Source organism: Panthera pardus, unplaced genomic scaffold (genome assembly GCF_024362965.1).
Source record: "Panthera pardus isolate Hobbes unplaced genomic scaffold, ASM2436296v1 HiC_scaffold_18, whole genome shotgun sequence".
Taxonomy (NCBI): domain Eukaryota; kingdom Metazoa; phylum Chordata; class Mammalia; order Carnivora; family Felidae; genus Panthera; species Panthera pardus.
Genome location: NW_026526743.1, coordinates 2,686,713 through 2,703,887, shown reverse-complemented (window position 1 = coordinate 2,703,887; position 17,175 = coordinate 2,686,713). Strand labels below are relative to the sequence as shown.

General features: G+C 52.2%; 1 protein-coding gene across 3 annotated transcripts in view; it reads left to right on the top strand.

Moving 5' to 3' along the window:
- Nucleotides 1–13,356, top strand: part of ZNF541 (zinc finger protein 541) — a 43,184-nt gene extending 29,828 nt beyond the window's left edge. For 2 of the 3 annotated variants that reach the window (XM_019425854.2, XM_019425853.2), the window contains exons 9-16: nucleotides 2,266–2,329; nucleotides 2,964–3,106; nucleotides 3,446–3,549; nucleotides 5,404–5,479; nucleotides 5,992–6,080; nucleotides 12,046–12,186; nucleotides 12,347–12,528; nucleotides 12,641–13,356. In XM_019425854.2, the coding sequence (XP_019281399.2) occupies nucleotides 2,266–2,329; nucleotides 2,964–3,106; nucleotides 3,446–3,549; nucleotides 5,404–5,479; nucleotides 5,992–6,080; nucleotides 12,046–12,186; nucleotides 12,347–12,528; nucleotides 12,641–12,803 (962 nt within the window). In that variant the 3' untranslated portion in view covers nucleotides 12,804–13,356. The remainder of the gene's footprint in view (nucleotides 1–2,265; nucleotides 2,330–2,963; nucleotides 3,107–3,445; nucleotides 3,550–5,403; nucleotides 5,480–5,991; nucleotides 6,081–12,045; nucleotides 12,187–12,346; nucleotides 12,529–12,640) is intronic. The other variant, XM_019425855.2, reaches the window with a different exon arrangement.
- Nucleotides 13,357–17,175: the final 3,819 nt, after the last annotated feature.

The following is a 17,175-nucleotide window of genomic DNA, read 5'->3' as shown; positions in this document are numbered from 1 at the left end:
GATGTACATCTCTTTGTGTTTATTCTATTTAGAGTTTGTAGTTTCTTGGATTTCTAGATCTTTTTCCTTTCCTTTCCTTTCCTTTCCTTTCCTTTCCTTTCCTTTCCTTTCCTTTCCTTTCCTTTCTTTTCCTTTCCTTTCTACCAAATGTGGGAAGTTTTCAGCTGTTGCATCAAAGCCATGATTCGTGTTTTTCTGCCCCTCCTCCTCTTTTTCTGGTACTCTCATTACGAGTATTTTGCTGCGTTTAATGATGTCCCACATTTCTCTGAGGCTCACTCCATTTTCCTCCATTCTTTTTTTCTCTCTGTTCTTCAGATTACATAATTTCCATTGATCTTGGAGTTTGCTGATCATTTCTTCTGCCAGCGCAAATCTACCGTTGACCTCATTTTGGTTATTGTATTTTTTTATTTTTTAAATATTTTTTTGAGAGAGTGCGAGTGGGGGAGGGGCAGAGAGAGGGGACAGAGGATCTGAAGTGGGCTCTGTGCTGACAGGCTAACAGCAGCGAGCCGGATGTGGGGCTCGAATTCGTGAACTGCGAGATCATGACCTGAGCACAAGTCGGACCCTCGACCGACTGAGCCACCCAGGTGCCCCTATTGTACTTTTTTAACCCCAGGATTTCCATTTGGTCCTTTTTTATATATTCTGTCTCTTAATGGTATCCTGTCCTTGTTAGAAATCTTTATCATACCTTCCTTTAGTTATTTAAGCATGGGAACTGTGGGCAGAGGGAACCTGTCTCCTTGGCTGCACCTGCCTGGAGTAGGGCACTCCGGGCAGAGCTCCTGTTACACAGAGCTGGCGGGGGTGGGTGGGTAAGTGATGGGCGGATGCCACAGACTCTCGCTGTTCTTACCAATATTTAGTTGCTTTCTTGAGTGGGTATTTTGTAAAATGCTGTATGCCTTTAGGACAGCTTCCAGAGACTTTCACTTACTGTTATTTTTTTTTTAATTTTTTTTTAACGTTTATTTATTTTTGAGACAGAGACAGAGCATGAACGGGGGAGGGTCACAGAGAGAGGGAGACACAGAATCTGAAACAGGCTCCAGGCTCTGAGCTGTCGGCACAGAGCCCGATGCGGGGCTCGAACCCATGGACCGTGAGATCGTGACCTGAGCCGAAGTCGGACGCTTAACCGACCAAGCCACCCAGGCGCCCCTCACTTAGTGTTCTTTAAAATAATTTTTATCAGTGAATTTGTTGTTCTGCTGAGTCCCTTACTCTGCTTTTTGGAAGTCCAATGCCCCTTCGTGCTATCCTTTTTAAAATTGTGTTTGATTGTGGGGGCACCTGGGTGGCTCAGTCAGCTAAGCGTCTGACTCTTGATCTCAACTCCGGGCTTGAACTTGGGGTCATGAGTTTGGGTCCCATGTTGGACTCCACGCTGGATGTGAAGCCTACTTTAAAAAAAACCTGTTTTATTGTGATAAAAACAGTTAACAGGAGAGTAGCGTGAGAGACCTGGAGCTTATTCATCTGGCTTCACTGAGACCTAATGCTCACTGAGTTCTCAGTACCCACTTCCCCAGCATCCCCAGCCCCTGACAACTACCATGCCGCTCCGATTATGTGCAAGTGACGATCTTAGGTACTTCTAGAAGCGAAATCATGCAGTATTTCCTTCTCTGTGACTTGTTTCACTTGGCATAATGTCCGCAAGTCTCATCCGTGTTGTTGCATCTGAAAAGTTCCTTAAAAACAAACCAAAACCGGGGCGCCTGGGTGGCTCAGTCGGTTAAGCGTCCGACTTCAGCTCAGGTCACGATCTCACGGTCCGCGAGTTCGAGCCCCGCATCGGGCTCTGGGCTGATGGCTCAGAGCCTGGAGCCTGCTTCCGATTCTGTGTCTCCCTCTCTCTCTGCCCCTCCCCCGTTCATGCTGTGTCTCTCTCTGTCTCAAAAATAAATAAACGTTAAAAAAAATTTAAAAAAACAAAAACAAAAACAGGTTGAACGGTATTCCGTTGTATGTAAATACCACATTTTCCTTACCCGCTCCTCTGTCGGTGGACATTACTCCACTCCGTGAGTAGTGTTGAGTAAACGTGGGAGTGTAGATATTCCTTTTGAGATGCTGATCTCAGCTCTTTTGGATAAATACCCAGAAGTGGGATTGCCGGATCATGTGATAGTTCTATTTTTAATTTCGCGAGGAGCCTCCTTATCACGCGATCTTAAAGAGCCTGCGCTCCCACCCCCCCCCCAAATCCCTCGTGGTCCATCTTCTTGAGGCTTTTTGTTGTGTGTTTTCTAGATCAAGTGGATGACTCTTTTGGCATCTGCATGGTAAAGGATGACGCCAAGATCAGCATTGAACCGTGAGTTGGAACAGACCTGGCACCGGAGGGTGGGTCCTTCCAAAGTGGGGGTACTTTTACCCTCCTTGTGAGCCAGTGTCTGTTTTTCCCAAGGAAAAGCATCATAGGGGATCGTGTCTAGCTCCAGAGTCTCCCTAAAAGAGAAGGGGTGCGTTTCTGTGGGTGGATGTGGGAAGCTCCCCCCAATATTCCTTCTGTCCAGATGTACCATAGCCGGGTCAGGGGGACAGAATGTCCAGGACCCTGGGGTTCTGGGTGGAATTGGTGATGGTCCAGCGCAAGACCCTTGAGTGTCCGTGGCACATGGCTAGATCAATATGGCCATGGATGTAGACGCATGCCAGGTATCAGCATATACCTCCCCTATCCTAGACCCGAAGAGACACCGGAAGCCAGAGATGTGGCAATAAGACAAGTCAGAGAAAGGAAGGAAGTGTCCCTGGAGAGGTTTCTGGGATGCCCGCACGTGTCTGTCGGGGATGTCGGGACACTCAACACACGCGACAGATGGCAGAGGGTTTCCCCAGGGCGGGGCTGTGGCCCGAGAGCAGGGCGCGCCGCGCGTCTCTGTTGCGTTTCCCGTCTTGCTCACGCGTGTACGCCTCGCGCGTCTGTGTGCGTGGCCTCATTTCAGACACATCAACATAGGAAGCCGGTTTCAGGCTGAGATCCCGGAGCTCCAGGAGAGGTCGCTGGCCGGAGTGGATGAGCACGTAGCTTCTCTGGTCTGGAAGCCGTGGGGAGATGTGATGACCAACCCGGAAACGCAGGACAGAGGTGGCTGAGACTCTGCGGCCGAATTCCCAAGGGCCCTTCCCCCCCCCCACCCCCCCGCCGTCTGAGGATTTCTCACCCCCCAGTTCTCACCTTGGCCAAGAAGCACGGGATCATGCTTGGTGCACTCTTGCTTCTCCTGAGCTGTCGTCTCCTGCACCCACCTCCCTTCTCACACGATTCGGGCCAGGCCGTTCAGAGCGAGTGCTCGTGCCTCCCTTCCCTCATCCCGCTTTCAAGGAGCCCCTCTCTGTGCCATCAGGGAAGTCTCCGCCCTGGCACTTGCTGACTCCGCGTGTCTCTTGTCTCTCACCCTCCGCTGGGACTGCTGGCTGGAAACAGTGACCGAGCTCTGCAACGTGGCCTGCTCCAGCGTGATGCCGGGAGGGGGCACCAATCTGGAGCTCGCCCTGCACTGCCTGCACGAAGCCCAGGGCAGCGTTCAGGTGAGGTGGAGGCAGGGGCAGGGCGAGGGGGAGTCTGGGGGAGCTCCCTGCTCTCCCGGGGCCGGAGGCTGCAGGTGCGCGCATCGTGCTGTCTGCTCCGAGGCGTGCGGCCCGTGGAGAGCGAAGGAAGGCCAAGCGTCCTTCTCCCGTGGCTTTGGGATCGGTGTGGTGCTTGTGAGCCGTAGACACGGGCTCAGTGAACCAGTTGTCTCTCGGGAGCAACAGCAGTGCCGGTGTCCCTTGGAGACGGCTCAGGGCCACTGGGGAGCCACAGCCCAGGGCGCCCATCTTGGGTCCTGCACTGATGGGGTTTCTGTATTTATTTTGACATTTCTTATTTTATTTTTTGAGAGACCGAGTGCAAACAGGGGAGGGGCAGACAGGGAAATGCAGAATCCGAAGCAGGCTCCAGGCTCCAAGCTGTCGGCACAGAGCCCGATGCGGGGCTCGAACCCACAGACCGCGACATCACGACCTGAGCCGAAGTCGGCTGCTCAACCGACTGAGCTAGCCAAGCGCCCCTGATTGGGTTTATTTACCGAGCTCTATCTCCTCGATTAAAAACCCACATGTGAAAACCCCTGATGCAACAGCCATGCCTCTGCCTACTCCAAGGACCCTCCTCACATTCTTGACATTTAGAAAAGAAACCAACTCTGAGTAATGAGAGGAAAAGTGTCATCACTCGAGCTAGGTCCCCAAGAGTCTGGTGCCACAGTCATGGCTTTTTCTCAAGCTCAGAGGCAGCGGCTGGCGCGTAGGAGGTGCTCGGCAGAGTCAACACATATTGATAAGAGTTGTCTCAAGCGCTTGGTAATGTCGTGGCACGGGGTCCAGGGCCGGCTCGGGGGCCCCAGTCTCGGTTTCATGCTGCTGCCACCATCTTGAAATTCTTAATGAGAATTAAGATAATTTTTGAACAGGGGGCCGGTGTTTTTATTTTGCACTGGGTCCCCCACATTACCTGGCTGGACCCGTTGGGGGTTACTCTGGTGAGCAGGACAAAATCCCTCTATTTGCAGGCTTACGTTTTAGAAGAGCCGAAACAGGAAATATATTTTTAATTTTTTTAAATGTTTTATTTACCTATGAGAGAACGTGAGCAGGGAAGGGGCAGAGAGAGAGGGAGACAGGGGATCCGAAGCAGGCTCCGTGCTGACAGCAGAGAGCCCGACGCGGGGCTTGCACTCACGAACTGAGATTTAGGACCTGAGCGCGAGTCGGACACTCAACCGACTGAGCCACCCAGGCGCCCCCAAAATAGGAAATAAGTTTTTAAAAAATTGTTGGTGGTTAGCGCTATGAAGAACATGAAGGGGGGTAGTGGTCGAGGGCAGTGCGATTCCAAATGCGGGTCCTCGATGAAGGAAGGCGCTCACGCCAGAATAAATCCCCACACCGTTTCCCACATCAGGAAAATCTTGCCACAAGAAATCTGTCAGCCGCACTCACCAGTATGCTTAGCGATGCGGTCCCCGCATCCGCAAATGGTTCACGGGTGGTGGCCAGTCCGGGGAGCACTCACGCTCCGAGCAGTAGGGCCGGAGAAGGTCTGAGGGAGGGCACGAAGTGTTTGCTTTTTTTAATTTTTTACCGTTTGTTTATTTTTGAGAGAGAGACAGACAGAGCATGAGCAAGGGGAGGGGCAGAGAGCGAAGGAGACACAGAATCGGAAGCAGGCTCCAGGCCCCGAGCTGTCGGCACAGAGCCCGACGCGGGGCTCGAACTCCTGAACCGCGAGATGGTGACCGCAGCCGAAGTTGGACGCTTAACCGACTGAGCCACCCAGGTGGCCCCTAAGTGTTTTTCGAATGCATGAAAGAAAAAAATCGCCTGCCACGCTCCTCGTTTCAGGTTGCCCTGGAGACCCTCTTACTCAGAGGACCCCAGAAGCCGCAGACTCACCCACTGGCCGACTACCGCTATACAGGTGACTGGAACAAGGCGGCGGGTGTGGTTTTTGCCTGGCCGGGACCTTGTGAACGGTCAGCTCCCAACAGCAAGTTCTCTTGGGGCCTTCACCTGCCTTTCCAGAAGGGCCTGTCCTCTCGGGGAGTGACTCCGTGGGCCGGTTTTCTGCTGGTTGCACCCCACCCTCCCCCTTTCCCAGGGTCCCCTCCCACGCTCTGCTCGGCCACCAGGGAGAGGTGGAGGCAGGCTGGGGCGCAGCGGTGAGCACGCCAGCCCTGGAGTCAGGCAGGCCGGGGCCCTGGCCTCGGCGAGTCTCCCAACCAACGGAAGCCTCAGTTGCTGCATCTGTAAGGAGGAGATCGTAATGGTCCCTACCTGCTAAGGCTTTTGTGAGAGTTGTATGAGATTAAGCAAGGAAGGGGCTTAGCAGAAGGCTCGACGCATAATTGTGCTTGGTAATGGCGGCTGTAAAAAGGAGGGGGGTCTGCCCTTCAGCCATGTCCTTCCCCGTCTTGGCTATTTCTCGAATAGGTTCAGACATCTGGACCCCCATGGAGAAGAGGCTGTTCAAGAAGGCGTTCTGCACGCACAAGAAGGACTTTTACTTGATCCACAAGACGGTAAGGTGAATGTGGGCACGCCGGTGTAGACAAGGCCCCGCCTCGTGTAGCTGAGCCGGGCTAGAGCTGAAGGGCCCCTCGGGGGTGACACTGTGCTTGTATCATAAACAGTTTCTAATTTAAAAAGCCACGCTCGTGGGGCGTCTGGGTGGCTCAGTCGGTTAAGCATCCCGACTTCGGCTCAGGGGATGATCTCATGGTTTGTGACTTTGAGCCCCGTGTTGGTCTCTGTGCTGACAATGTGGAGCCTGCTTCAGATTCTGTCTCCTCCTTTCTCTGCCCCTCCCCTGCTTGCTATCGTTCTTGTTCTCTATCTCTCTCTCAAAAAAAAAAAAAAAACAAAAACAAAAAAAAAAAGCACACAGGGGCGCCTGGGTGGCTCAGTCGGTTAAGCGTGTCTGACTTCAGCCCAGGCCATGACCTCACGGGCCGTGGGTTCGAGTCCCAGGTCGGGCTCTGTGCTGACCGCTCAGAGCCTGGAACCTGCTTCCGATCCTGTGTCTCCTTCTGTCTCTGCCCCTCCCCCGCTCACATTCTGTCTCTTGCTCTCAAAAATAAGCATTAACAAAAATTATACATAAATAAATACCGGTTCAAGACGGTTGATCGTATGGTTTGGGTTTTCCGTACCTTTATTGTCTATGTGCTCTAGCAGTTATTGAGAATGGGATAGTAAGATACTTGCCTGTAACTGTGGATCTGTTTTTCCCTGTAGTTCTCTCAGGTTTTGCTTCATGTATTTTGAAGCTCTGATTTAGCTGCATAAACACCGAGGATTCCTATGTTTCCTTCATTAAATGGACCTTTTTATCACCATGAAATGATTTCCTTTATCCCTGCTACTATTTTTTTGCTCCGAAATCTGTTTTTCTGATACCAGTATAGTCAACCATTCCAGCTTTCTCAGAAGGTGATGGGTGTTTGCGTAGTATATCTTCTTTCAACCTCTTACTTTTAACATATTTGTGTTTTCACATTTATAGTGTGTCCTTATAAGTAGCATGCATTGGATGTTGCTTTTTTTACATTTGTTTTAACTGAAGTATAATTAACGAAGTGTTACATTAGTTTCGGGTGTACAATATAATGATTCAGCAATTCCATACTTTGCTCAGCGCTCATCAAGATAAGCGTACTCTTGGGTCGCCTGGGTGGCATATTGGATCTGACATCCGACTCTGGCTCAGGTCACGATCTCGTGGTTCGTGGGTTCGAGCCCCACGTTAGGCTCTGTGCGGACAGCTCAGAGCCTGGAGCCTGTTTCGGATTCTGTGTCTCCTTCTCTCTCTGTGCCTCCCCTGCTCGCTCTCTCTCTCTCTCTCTCAAAAATAAATAAACACTAAAACAAATTTAAAAATTAAAATAAAAAAAGATAAGTATACTCTTAATCCCTTTCACCTGTTTCATCCCTCCCCCTGCCCCCATATTCCCCCCTGGTAATCACCAGTTTGTCCTCTGTAGTTAAGAATCTGTTCCCTTGGGGCGCCTGGTTGGCTCAGTCGGTTAGGCGTCCACCTCCTGGTTTCAGCTCGGGTCATGATCTCACAGTTTGAGTCCGAGCCCCGTCTTGGGCTCTGCACTGACGGTGCGGAGCCTGCTCGGGATTCTCTCTCTCTTTTCTCTCTGCCCCTCCCCCCCCTCCCAAAATAAATAAATACACATTTAAAAAAAGAATCTGTTTTTTTACTTGTCTCTTTTGCTCTTTTTTTGTTTGTTTTTCAACTGTTTTTAAATTCCACATGTGAGAGGGGCGCCTGGGTGGCTCAGTCGGTTGAGCGTCCGACTTCGGCTCAGGTCACGATCTCGCAGTCCGTGAGTTTGAGCCCCGCGTTGGGCTCTGTGCTGACGGCTCAGGGCCTGGAGCCTGTTTCAGATTCTGTGTCTCCCTCTTTCTCTGACCCTCCCCCGTTCATGCTCTGTCTCTCCCTGTCTCAAAAATAAATAAACGTTAAAAAAAATTAAAAAAAAATAAATTCCACATGTGAGTGACATCACGTGGTATTCGTCTTTCTCCGACTTATTTCCCTTAGCATTATACTCTCTAGCTCCACCCATGTTGCGAATGGCAAGACTTCATTCTTCTTTCTGGTTGAGTAATATTCCATTGTATGCTTTTTTTTTTTTTTTTAACATTCGGTATTTTAGTTAGGGTGTTTAGACCATTCACATTGAACGTGATTGTTGAGACGGTTAGCTTCAAGTCCATTATCTTGCTGTTTGTTTCCTGAATGTCTCACCTGACCTCTGTTTCCCCTTTCTGCTTTTTCTGCCTTCTTTTAGATTATGGGAGTAGTAAATTTTAGGATTCTGTTTTATCTCCTTTGTTGGCTTATTGGCTATAACTCGTTATTACATTGGTGGTGGCTTTAGGGTTTTTTTTTTTTAACGTTTATTTATTTTTGGGTCAGAGAGAGACAGAGCATGAACGGGGGAGGGGCAGAGAGAGAGAGGGAGACACAGAATCGGAAGCAGGCTCCAGGCTCTGAGCCATCAGCCCAGAGCCCGACGCGGGTCTCGAACTCACGGACCGCGAGATCGTGACCTGAGCCGAAGTCAGCCGCTTAACCGACTGAGCCACCCAGGCGCCCCATGGGTTTTTAACTACGCATCTTTAACTCACCACAGTCGAACCTTCAAGTAATTGGATAACACTTTGTGTGGAGAATTAGTGTACCTCTGTCCCTCCTCCTGGCCCTTACAGTATTATCGTTATGCATCTTATTTTCTATATGTTATAAACCCCCAAATGCCTTGTTATTATTTTTGTTCAAACAGCCCGTTATTTTTAGAGAGATTTCAATAATACAAAGTCTTATATTTTTACCCACATAGTTCCTCGTTTCACGGCTGTGCATCCCTTTGTGTAGATCCATGTTTCCATCAGGTATCATTTTCCAGAAAGAACTAGATCAATGTAAATCCTTTCACATTTCTTGTGGTGTAGGGTTGCTAGTAATGGATTTTTCCAGCTTTTGTGTATCTAAAAAAGTCTTTATTCAGGGGGCACCTGGGTGGCTCAGTGGGTTAATCGTTGGACTTTGGCTCAGGTCATGGTCTCACGGTTCATGAGATCGAGCCCCACATCAGGCTATGCACTGGTGGTATGGAGCCTGCTTGGGATTCTCTCTCTCCCTCTCTGTCTTTCTCTGCCCCTTCCCCACTTGTGCTCGTTCTCTCTTTCTCTCTCTCTCTCCAGATAAATAAATAAATAAACTTTTTTTAAAAAGTCTCTATTTTGCCTTCATTTCCGAAAGCTATCTTTGCTAAGTGTGGCATTCTAGTTTGAGTTTTTTTTGAAGTCTTGAAGTAATTTAAAGATGTTGCTCTATTTTCTTCTTGCTTTTACTGTTTCCAGCACGAAATCTCCTGGTTTCCTCGTCTTTGCTCCTATGTATAAAACATGTCTTCTGTTTGTTTTGTAGCTGGCTGTTTGTATGAATTTCTCTTTACTCCTGATTTTGAGCAGTTTTATTACGGTGTGCGTTGGCATCGTTTTCTTCTTCTTTTTTTTTTTCCCCTTGTGGTTGGGGTTTGTTGAGCTTCTTAGATCTGTGGGTTTGGAGTTTTTATTAAATTCGGGGATATTCAGCCTTCCTTCTTCAAATATGTCTCGTGTCCCTCCCTTTACCTTCAAGGACCCCACTGACGTGTGTGTGTGTGTGTGTGTGTGTGTGTGTGTGTGTGGCTTCCTGCACTTGCCCCACAGCCCACTGACGCTCTTTTTCATCTGTCTGACTGTTTTCCGTCTGTGTGGTTCAGTTTGGATGGTTTCTGTCGCTGCATCTTCAAGTTCACTCATCTTTCCTCCTGCGGCCCCGAATCTGTCATTAATCCCATGCGGTGTAGTGTTCATCTTAGATTTTTTTTCTGTCCTTAAAAGTTCTCTTTGGGTCTCTTTTTTAATTTTTATTATTATTTTTTTTGAATGCTTATTTATTTTTGAGAGAGAGAGAGTGCGAGCGGGGGGCGGGGTGGGGGCAGAGAGAGGACAGAATCCGAAGCAGGGTCCAGGCTCGGGGCTGCCAGCAGAGAGCCCAATGGGGGGCTCCAACTCATGGACCACAAGATCATGACTTGAGCCGAAGTCGGATGCTTAACCGACTGAGCCACCCAGGCGCCCCACTTTGGTGCCAATTCTAACATCTGTGTGTGTTCTGGGTTGATTTTGACAGATTGACTTTTCTCCGCATTTTATATTTTCCTGGCTCTTTGCTTGCCTGGTAATTTTTCATTAGATTCCAGGCGTTGTGAATTTCGGCTTATTGGGTGCTGGATATTTTTGCATTCTTATAAATATCCTTGAACTTTGTTCTGGCACAGTTACTTGAAAACGACTTTTTCCCTTTTTTTGAAGTTTTATTTGTTTGGAGACAGAAAGAGAGCGAGCGAGCATATGTGTGCGAGTTGGGGAGGGGCAGAGAGAGGGAGAATGAGGATCTCAAGCAGGCCCCCCCCCCCCGGGCTGTTGGAGCCCGACACGGGGCTCAATCCCATGACCCTGGGATGATGACCTGAGCCAAATCAAGAGTTTAACCAACCGAGCCACCAGGCGCCCCACAGCTCGTTCCTTTGGAGTATTGCCTTTAGGTTTTTAAACCTGGAACCAGAACAGCTTTCATCTAAGGCTAATTAATTATTCCTCATTTCTGAGGCAAAACCCTCCTCCTTACTCTCCCAGTGGCCTGTGAATTAGGAGGTTTTCCACCCCAGCTGGTGGGGACACACACCATTCCTGTCCCCATGAGAGCCACGGGCACCTTTCCCTCTGATCGTTTTGGATGCGCCTTTACCGAGCTTCGTGTGGTCTCTTCACACGCACTTCGCTGAATCCTCGAGGGCAACGCCGTCCAGATCTCTGGCGTTTTCCTCCGTGCCGCCGTCTCCTCTGCTGTACTTTGTCCTGTGGGCTCTTGCCACCTTGGTCCCAGGCACTCGGCTCCCTTCCAACTCAGGGAGTCTGCCGGGCTCTGCCTGGGTCGCCCCCCTCCCCCAGCTGTGGCCTGGAAACTCCCCCAAGGTGGTAGTTTATTTTCTTCCTCTCAGCAAGACTTCTTTGATTGGCGCCTGATGTCTTACCGACCGTCCTTTCATATATTCTACCTGTTGTCTTTTCACTGTTCTGGATGGGAGAGAGCTCTAGCCCCTGTTGCTCTGTCTTGTTTGGAGGCAGAAGCTCAATGTGTTTTGTTTTTGTTTTTGTTTTTTAACTTAGTGATAGTTCCTAGACGGGCAGAGAGGTACTATTTTGACTCTTAGTTTGTGAAGACACACAAAGCTGAGAACAATTCACACGGAGGAGGAGATATCTTCTGAAGTGAGCTCCAGATATTAAATGGCCCATTTGATTTACCTGAGCCATTTTCTTTCCAGAGCCGTTAAACTTTTCCCTTGTGTTTTGTTTTTACAGAAGGTACCGTTCACGGCATCACTTCTCAGTGGAGGGAGGAGCAAAGTGGGGTCTGATTGCCCAGGATCAAACCGTGCCCTCAGAACCTCTTCCTCCTCTCGTGGGCCACTCTTCCCTGTCCCTCGGGGGCCCTGCGACGGGTCACAAAGGCCGGGAGGCACCCCCTGAGGGCCTTCTGCTCGCATTGGTCCCGGTGGGGAAGCAGGCGGCTACCGGGCGAGATGCCACAGTGAGCATGCTCGTGGCACGCCTTCTAGGGCGCCTTCCCGCAGGGAAGCATCCCCGGGATGGATTTGCCACTCAGGGCGCAGAGCTTAGCCGGTGTTGGCTATGGGGGCTTCGCTCCGAACCCCCCCCCCCCGTCAGCCGCAAGGGCTTTGTGATTCTCCGCCCCTTGCAGCGAAGGGGGCCCCAGGCTGAAGCAGAGGCATTTCAGGAGGGCTTTCAGACAGTGACTGGCCCCGGGGGGAGGGGACTTGGGGCTTTGCGGCGACACGGGACGCCCCTCGCTCGCTTGTGAGGTGTCTCCCGTAGCCGGCTTCTGTTTTCTTTCACTAGATTCAGACAAAGACTGTGGCCCAGTGTGTTGAGTACTATTACATCTGGAAAAAAATGATCAAGTTTGACTGTGGCCGAGCCCCAGGCCTGGAGAAGAGGGTCAAGAGAGAGCCAGAGGAGGCAGACAGGACAGAAGCAAAGGTAGAAGGTCTGGGGGAAGGTGGGGGCTGGAGGTCAGCCCTGATCCGGAGGCCCCGGCCCATCCAGCTTAAGGAACAGGGAAGGGCTGCGGAGGAAAGCGCCTCCCTTAGAAGGTTGGAGGGCCGGCACCCTTACAGCGGCCGTGTCTCTGTTCTCGCAGGTCACTTGCAGCCCTCGGGAGAGACCCAGCCACCGCCCCACTCCCGAGTTCAAGATAAAGACCAAGAGTTACAGGAGGGAGTCCATTCTCAACTCTAGCCCAAACGCCGGCCCCAAGCGGACCCCCGAGCCGCCGGGGAGTGCGGAGGGCCGGGGCGTTTTCCCCTGCAGGGAGTGTGAGAGGTACCAGCCCTTCCCTTCCCCCGGATGTGCCCTGTGCCCGTGCCCGCACCCCCTGCCCTCGGGTGACCCCCCTGCCGCCTGCTCTGACCCACGCCCTCTGGTGGCTCCTCAGGGTGTTCGACAAAATCAAGAGTCGAAACGCCCACATGAAGCGACACCGGCTTCAGGACCACGTGGAGCCCGTCGTCCGGGTGAAGTGGCCTGTGAAGCCTTTCCAGCTGAAGGAGGACGAGGAGGAGGAGATGGGGGCCGACATCGGGCCCCTGCAGTGGTGACGCCTGGGTGGAGAGCTGGGGTGAGGCGGCGAGGCAGCCCCGCGGCCCTTCCCCTCGGCCTCTCCGGGGTGTCTGGGGCCCCCCTCTGCCTCCTCCCCACCCTCACCGTCCCGCAGTGGCCAGCCCGGCTTGGAAACACGGTGGGCGTTTGGCCATAAATAGGCAGGAGAAGCACCCAGTCGCCCCAGACTGCGGCGACGTCCCTGTCGGCCGGTGCCAGAGGCTCCACGCTCTTTAGGTTGGTAGTGTCTCCCCTTCTTTCGGTTCTGCTCTGTCCCGGAGCAGGGAGGCGTGGGGAGGGAACGAGGCAGACCTGGGTAGCTCTTAAATCTTAGCCTCAGTTTTGGGGTTTGGTTACATTTGTTAGATAAGGCCGAGATGTAGAGAATCAGTGGGAAGATACCTTCAGATCTCCGGCCTGTTGGGGCCCCTCCCCAGGGGAGTCTCTCTGCTTTCCAGATTCAGTCCCTAGTCTGGCAAGGACTTGTACATGGTTAGGTTTTTTTTGTACGTGTCGACTCGTAAGTCTTATTAAATTGGGTTCTTGAGCGGCTGTCTTCTGGCTTCCCTGGCCTGCTGATCCAACAGAGTTTTGAGCCCCGGCTTCTCACTGGAGCCACGGAGATGCGTAAGCGGAGTTCCTGCCCAGGAGGAGCTGGGGGCCCCATACACGCGTTCAGCCAGCACCTGTTAGGCACCTAATGAGCCAGACAGCGCCCGGTCCGTGCAACGGGGCCACCGTGATGCAAGCAACAAGGTCCCTCTCCCTGTGGAGCTTGCGTTCTAGGAGTGGGAAGGCAGCGGTGATAAACAAATGAAAAGGCAATTGCAGACCCTGGCCGTGGCTATGCTCGCGGCCACAGGAGCAGGAAGTTCACCATAGGGTTCAGCAGTCGGGGCATACAGTGGTGGGGTGGCTCAGCCGGGAGATCCAGGACCGCCAGCGGCAGCCAGCCTCGGCGTGGCAGGCCTTCGGAGGGGGTGGGGAAGAGAGCACGGCCCGCCCTTGTGTCCCTTTTTTTAAAAATTTTTTTCTTCAATGTTTATTGATTTTGAGAGAGTGTGTGCACACTCGCGCAAGTGGGGCAGCGCAGAGGGAGAGGGAGACACAGAATCTGAAACAGGCTCCAGGCTCTGAGCTGTCAGCACAGAGCCCGACGCGGGGCTCGAACTCACGAACCGCGAGATCATGACCCGAGCCGAAGTCAGACGTTTAACTGAGCCCCCCCAGGCACCCCCACCTTGTGTCCCGTTTGAAGAGCCAGGAAAGCTCATAGCAGCCCCCAGACAGAATGCCCCTCCTGTGTCACTGGCAGAGGTGTAGCCCAAGCTCTTCCTCAGCTGAGCCCTGGCGGTTGGAAGGAAAATGTCCCCAGTTTTCCTGGACCCTCAGGGTTTGTCACCAGGACCAGGGGATCCCTTGAGCTTGTTGCCACCGGATCAGAACGGGGATTCTGTCTGCCAGGAAGGGAAGAGGAAGCAGAGATGGCTACCGGGCACTTAGACCTTGTGTCCACAGAGTGACCTGAAGAAAATGAAGCAGGGGGCCGGGTCCTAGGGAGCGACCACGGTGTTGTGGCAGGCGGGTGGCCAGGGAAGGCCACACGGACGGCCGCTGGGGCCAAGATCTGGATTCCAGGCGGCGGGCGGCACGGAGGAGCGCACCCTGCCGCGGGAGCTGGTGGCGAGTGTTCCAAAGGCCCTCCGGCGACTCTGCGGAGCTGGCAGGAGGCCGGGTGGCGAGTCTGAGCAGCAGACGTGGTGGTGAGGGAAGGTGGTGGTCGGGGCTGCAGCGGGACGGCAAGCGTCTCGGGGAGGGGGGAGACTCCGGCTTGGTGATGGGCTCCCGTCACAGGGAGAGGCGGCGAGGGAAAGGACCGGTCAAGGCTGCCATGGTGGCTCCGGGGCGTGGCACCTGCTTCGATGCCATGAAGTCAGATGGGGACGAGAGGGACACGTCAGAGGTGTGTTCGTGCCTGTTACACCGTGTGCTGTGTTCTGAGGGGCTGCGGGGAGCTGTGTAGAGGGTGGTGTCAGGACCCTTCGCAGAGGGGCCAGCTTGCGCCAAGTAAGTCTTAAAGATGGGCCGGGAGGGGCGCCCGGGTGGCTCAGTCGGTTGCGCGGCCGACTTCGGCTCAGATCACGATCTCGCGGTCCGTGAGTTCGAGCCCCGCGTCGGGCTCTGTGCTGACCGCTCAGAGCCTGGAGCCTGTTTCAGAGTCTGTGTCTCCCTCTCTCTGACCCTCCCCCGTTCATGCTCTGTCTCTCTCTGTCTCAAAAATAAATAAACATTAAAGATGGGCCGGGAGGGGGAGCCAAGGAGCAAGATGAGTGTGAAGCCCTTTCGGCATTGTGACGAAGGGAAGGGGCTCAGGCATCCTACCAGCCGGAATTTACATACTGACTTTTTTTTTTTTTTTAAGTTTATTTAGTTGGAGAGAACGGGAGAGAACAGGAGAGGGGCAGAGAGAGGGAGAGAGAGAGAATCCCAAGCAAGGTTCTGCAATGTCAGTGCAGAGACCTACACGGGGGGGGGGGGGGGGGGGGGGGCCGGTGCACAGAACTCATGAACCGTGAGATCGCGACCTGAGCCCAAATCAAGAGTCTGACGCTTAACCGGCTGAGCCACCCGCGCGCCCCCCTGACTCCTTTCTTTGTGACCTTCGGAAAGCCACTTTCCCTGTTTCAGCCTTGGTTTTCTCATTCTGTGAAATGGGATGCAAAGCGCCTCCTCCCGCCACGTATCTGTTAAGTGAGAAAATGGAAATGAAGCATCTGGCAGGGTGCACCGTGGGAACGGAGCAGCTGCTATTTATTTAACGTGTCCTCCCGCCATCGCTATCATGGTTTGGGTCCCACCCTAAATACCAAGCTAACCTTCCGGAAGTGAAAACCGCTGGCCTAACAGTGGCGTGGTGCATTAGCTATCTATTGCTGCATAAGAGATCACCCTGAAATTCAACAGCTTGAAACAAACAGAAGCGTTTATGATAGGGCTGCTTGGCCAGACACGGAACCGAAACGGCTTGTGGTAATCCAGACTCACCTCCACCTGCCATGTGGTCAGAATACAGCAGCAACCACAAGTGGGTGGCCCAAGAGAGCCTCCGGACGTAAGAAGAGAGCAAATGTTTCTTGTGAATTGCCACCCTCCCCCCCACCCGCTAAACCCCAGCCCTCCCTCCAGGTAACAGCGTTTGCTCACCAGGCGGGCCTTGAATCGTCTGCATATCCTAATCAGCTGGGAGTCCTGTAAGAAAATGCATGTTCCTGTATTCTGACACAGACATTCATAATTGGAGTCATTCAGGGCCCTGGAACTTGATTTTTTTTTTTTTTAAGTTTATTTGAGAGAGAGAGAGCGTATACGTGCGCACACAGGAGCAGGGGAGAGGCAGAGAGGGGGAGAGAGAATCACAAGCAGCCTCCACACTGTCAGCACAGAGCCCGACTCGGGGCTCAATCTCACAACCATGAGATCATGACCTGAGCCGAAATCAAGAGTCGGACGCTTAGGGGCGCCTGGGTGGCTCGGTCCGTTGAGCGTCCGGCTCTCGGTTTCGGCTCAGGTCATGATCTCACAGTCTCGTGGGTTCGAGCCCCGAATCGGGCTCTGTGCTGGCAGCGGGGAGCCTGCTTGGGATTCTCTAGCTGCCCCTCCCCCACTCATGCTGTCTCTGTCTCAAAAATAAGTAAATAAAAAACTTTAAATTTAAAGTCAGATGCTTAGCCAACTGAGCCCCCCAGGCTCCCCCAAGAACTTAGATTTTTTTTAAAAAGAATCTTAGTAGAGTGGATTTTAGATTTTCAGAAAGACTGAAAATGATACAGAAAATTCCCATATGCCTCATAGGCAGTTCCCCCTATTACTAGATGACCTAGATGACTGTGGCACATTTGTTACAATTACCGAACCAATATTGACACATTGTTATGAACTAAGGTCCATACTTTTATTCACCTTTCCTTAGTTCTTACCTAATATTCATCTTCTGCTTCAGGATCCCACCCAGGATACCACATTACATTTAATAGTCATGTCTCCGTAGGCTCCTCTGGCTGAGACAGTTTCTCGACTTTCCTTGTTCTTAGTGACTTGGCAGTGTTGAAAACCCTGGTCAAGTATTTCCAAGAATGTGCCTCAACTGGGATTTGTCTGATGGGGAGAGATGGGGAGAGAGACCACAGAGGTGAAGTGCCACCGGCTTCTCATTACTGAAAGTACACTATGTCACCGTGACTCACCACCGTAGGTGTTCACCTCAAGCACCTGGCTGACAATGCAGGTTTCTCCACTGGAAACTTGGTCTCCCCATTCCTTTCCCACACTGCACTCTGGAGGGAAATCACTGCGAACAGTCCCCTAAGGAGT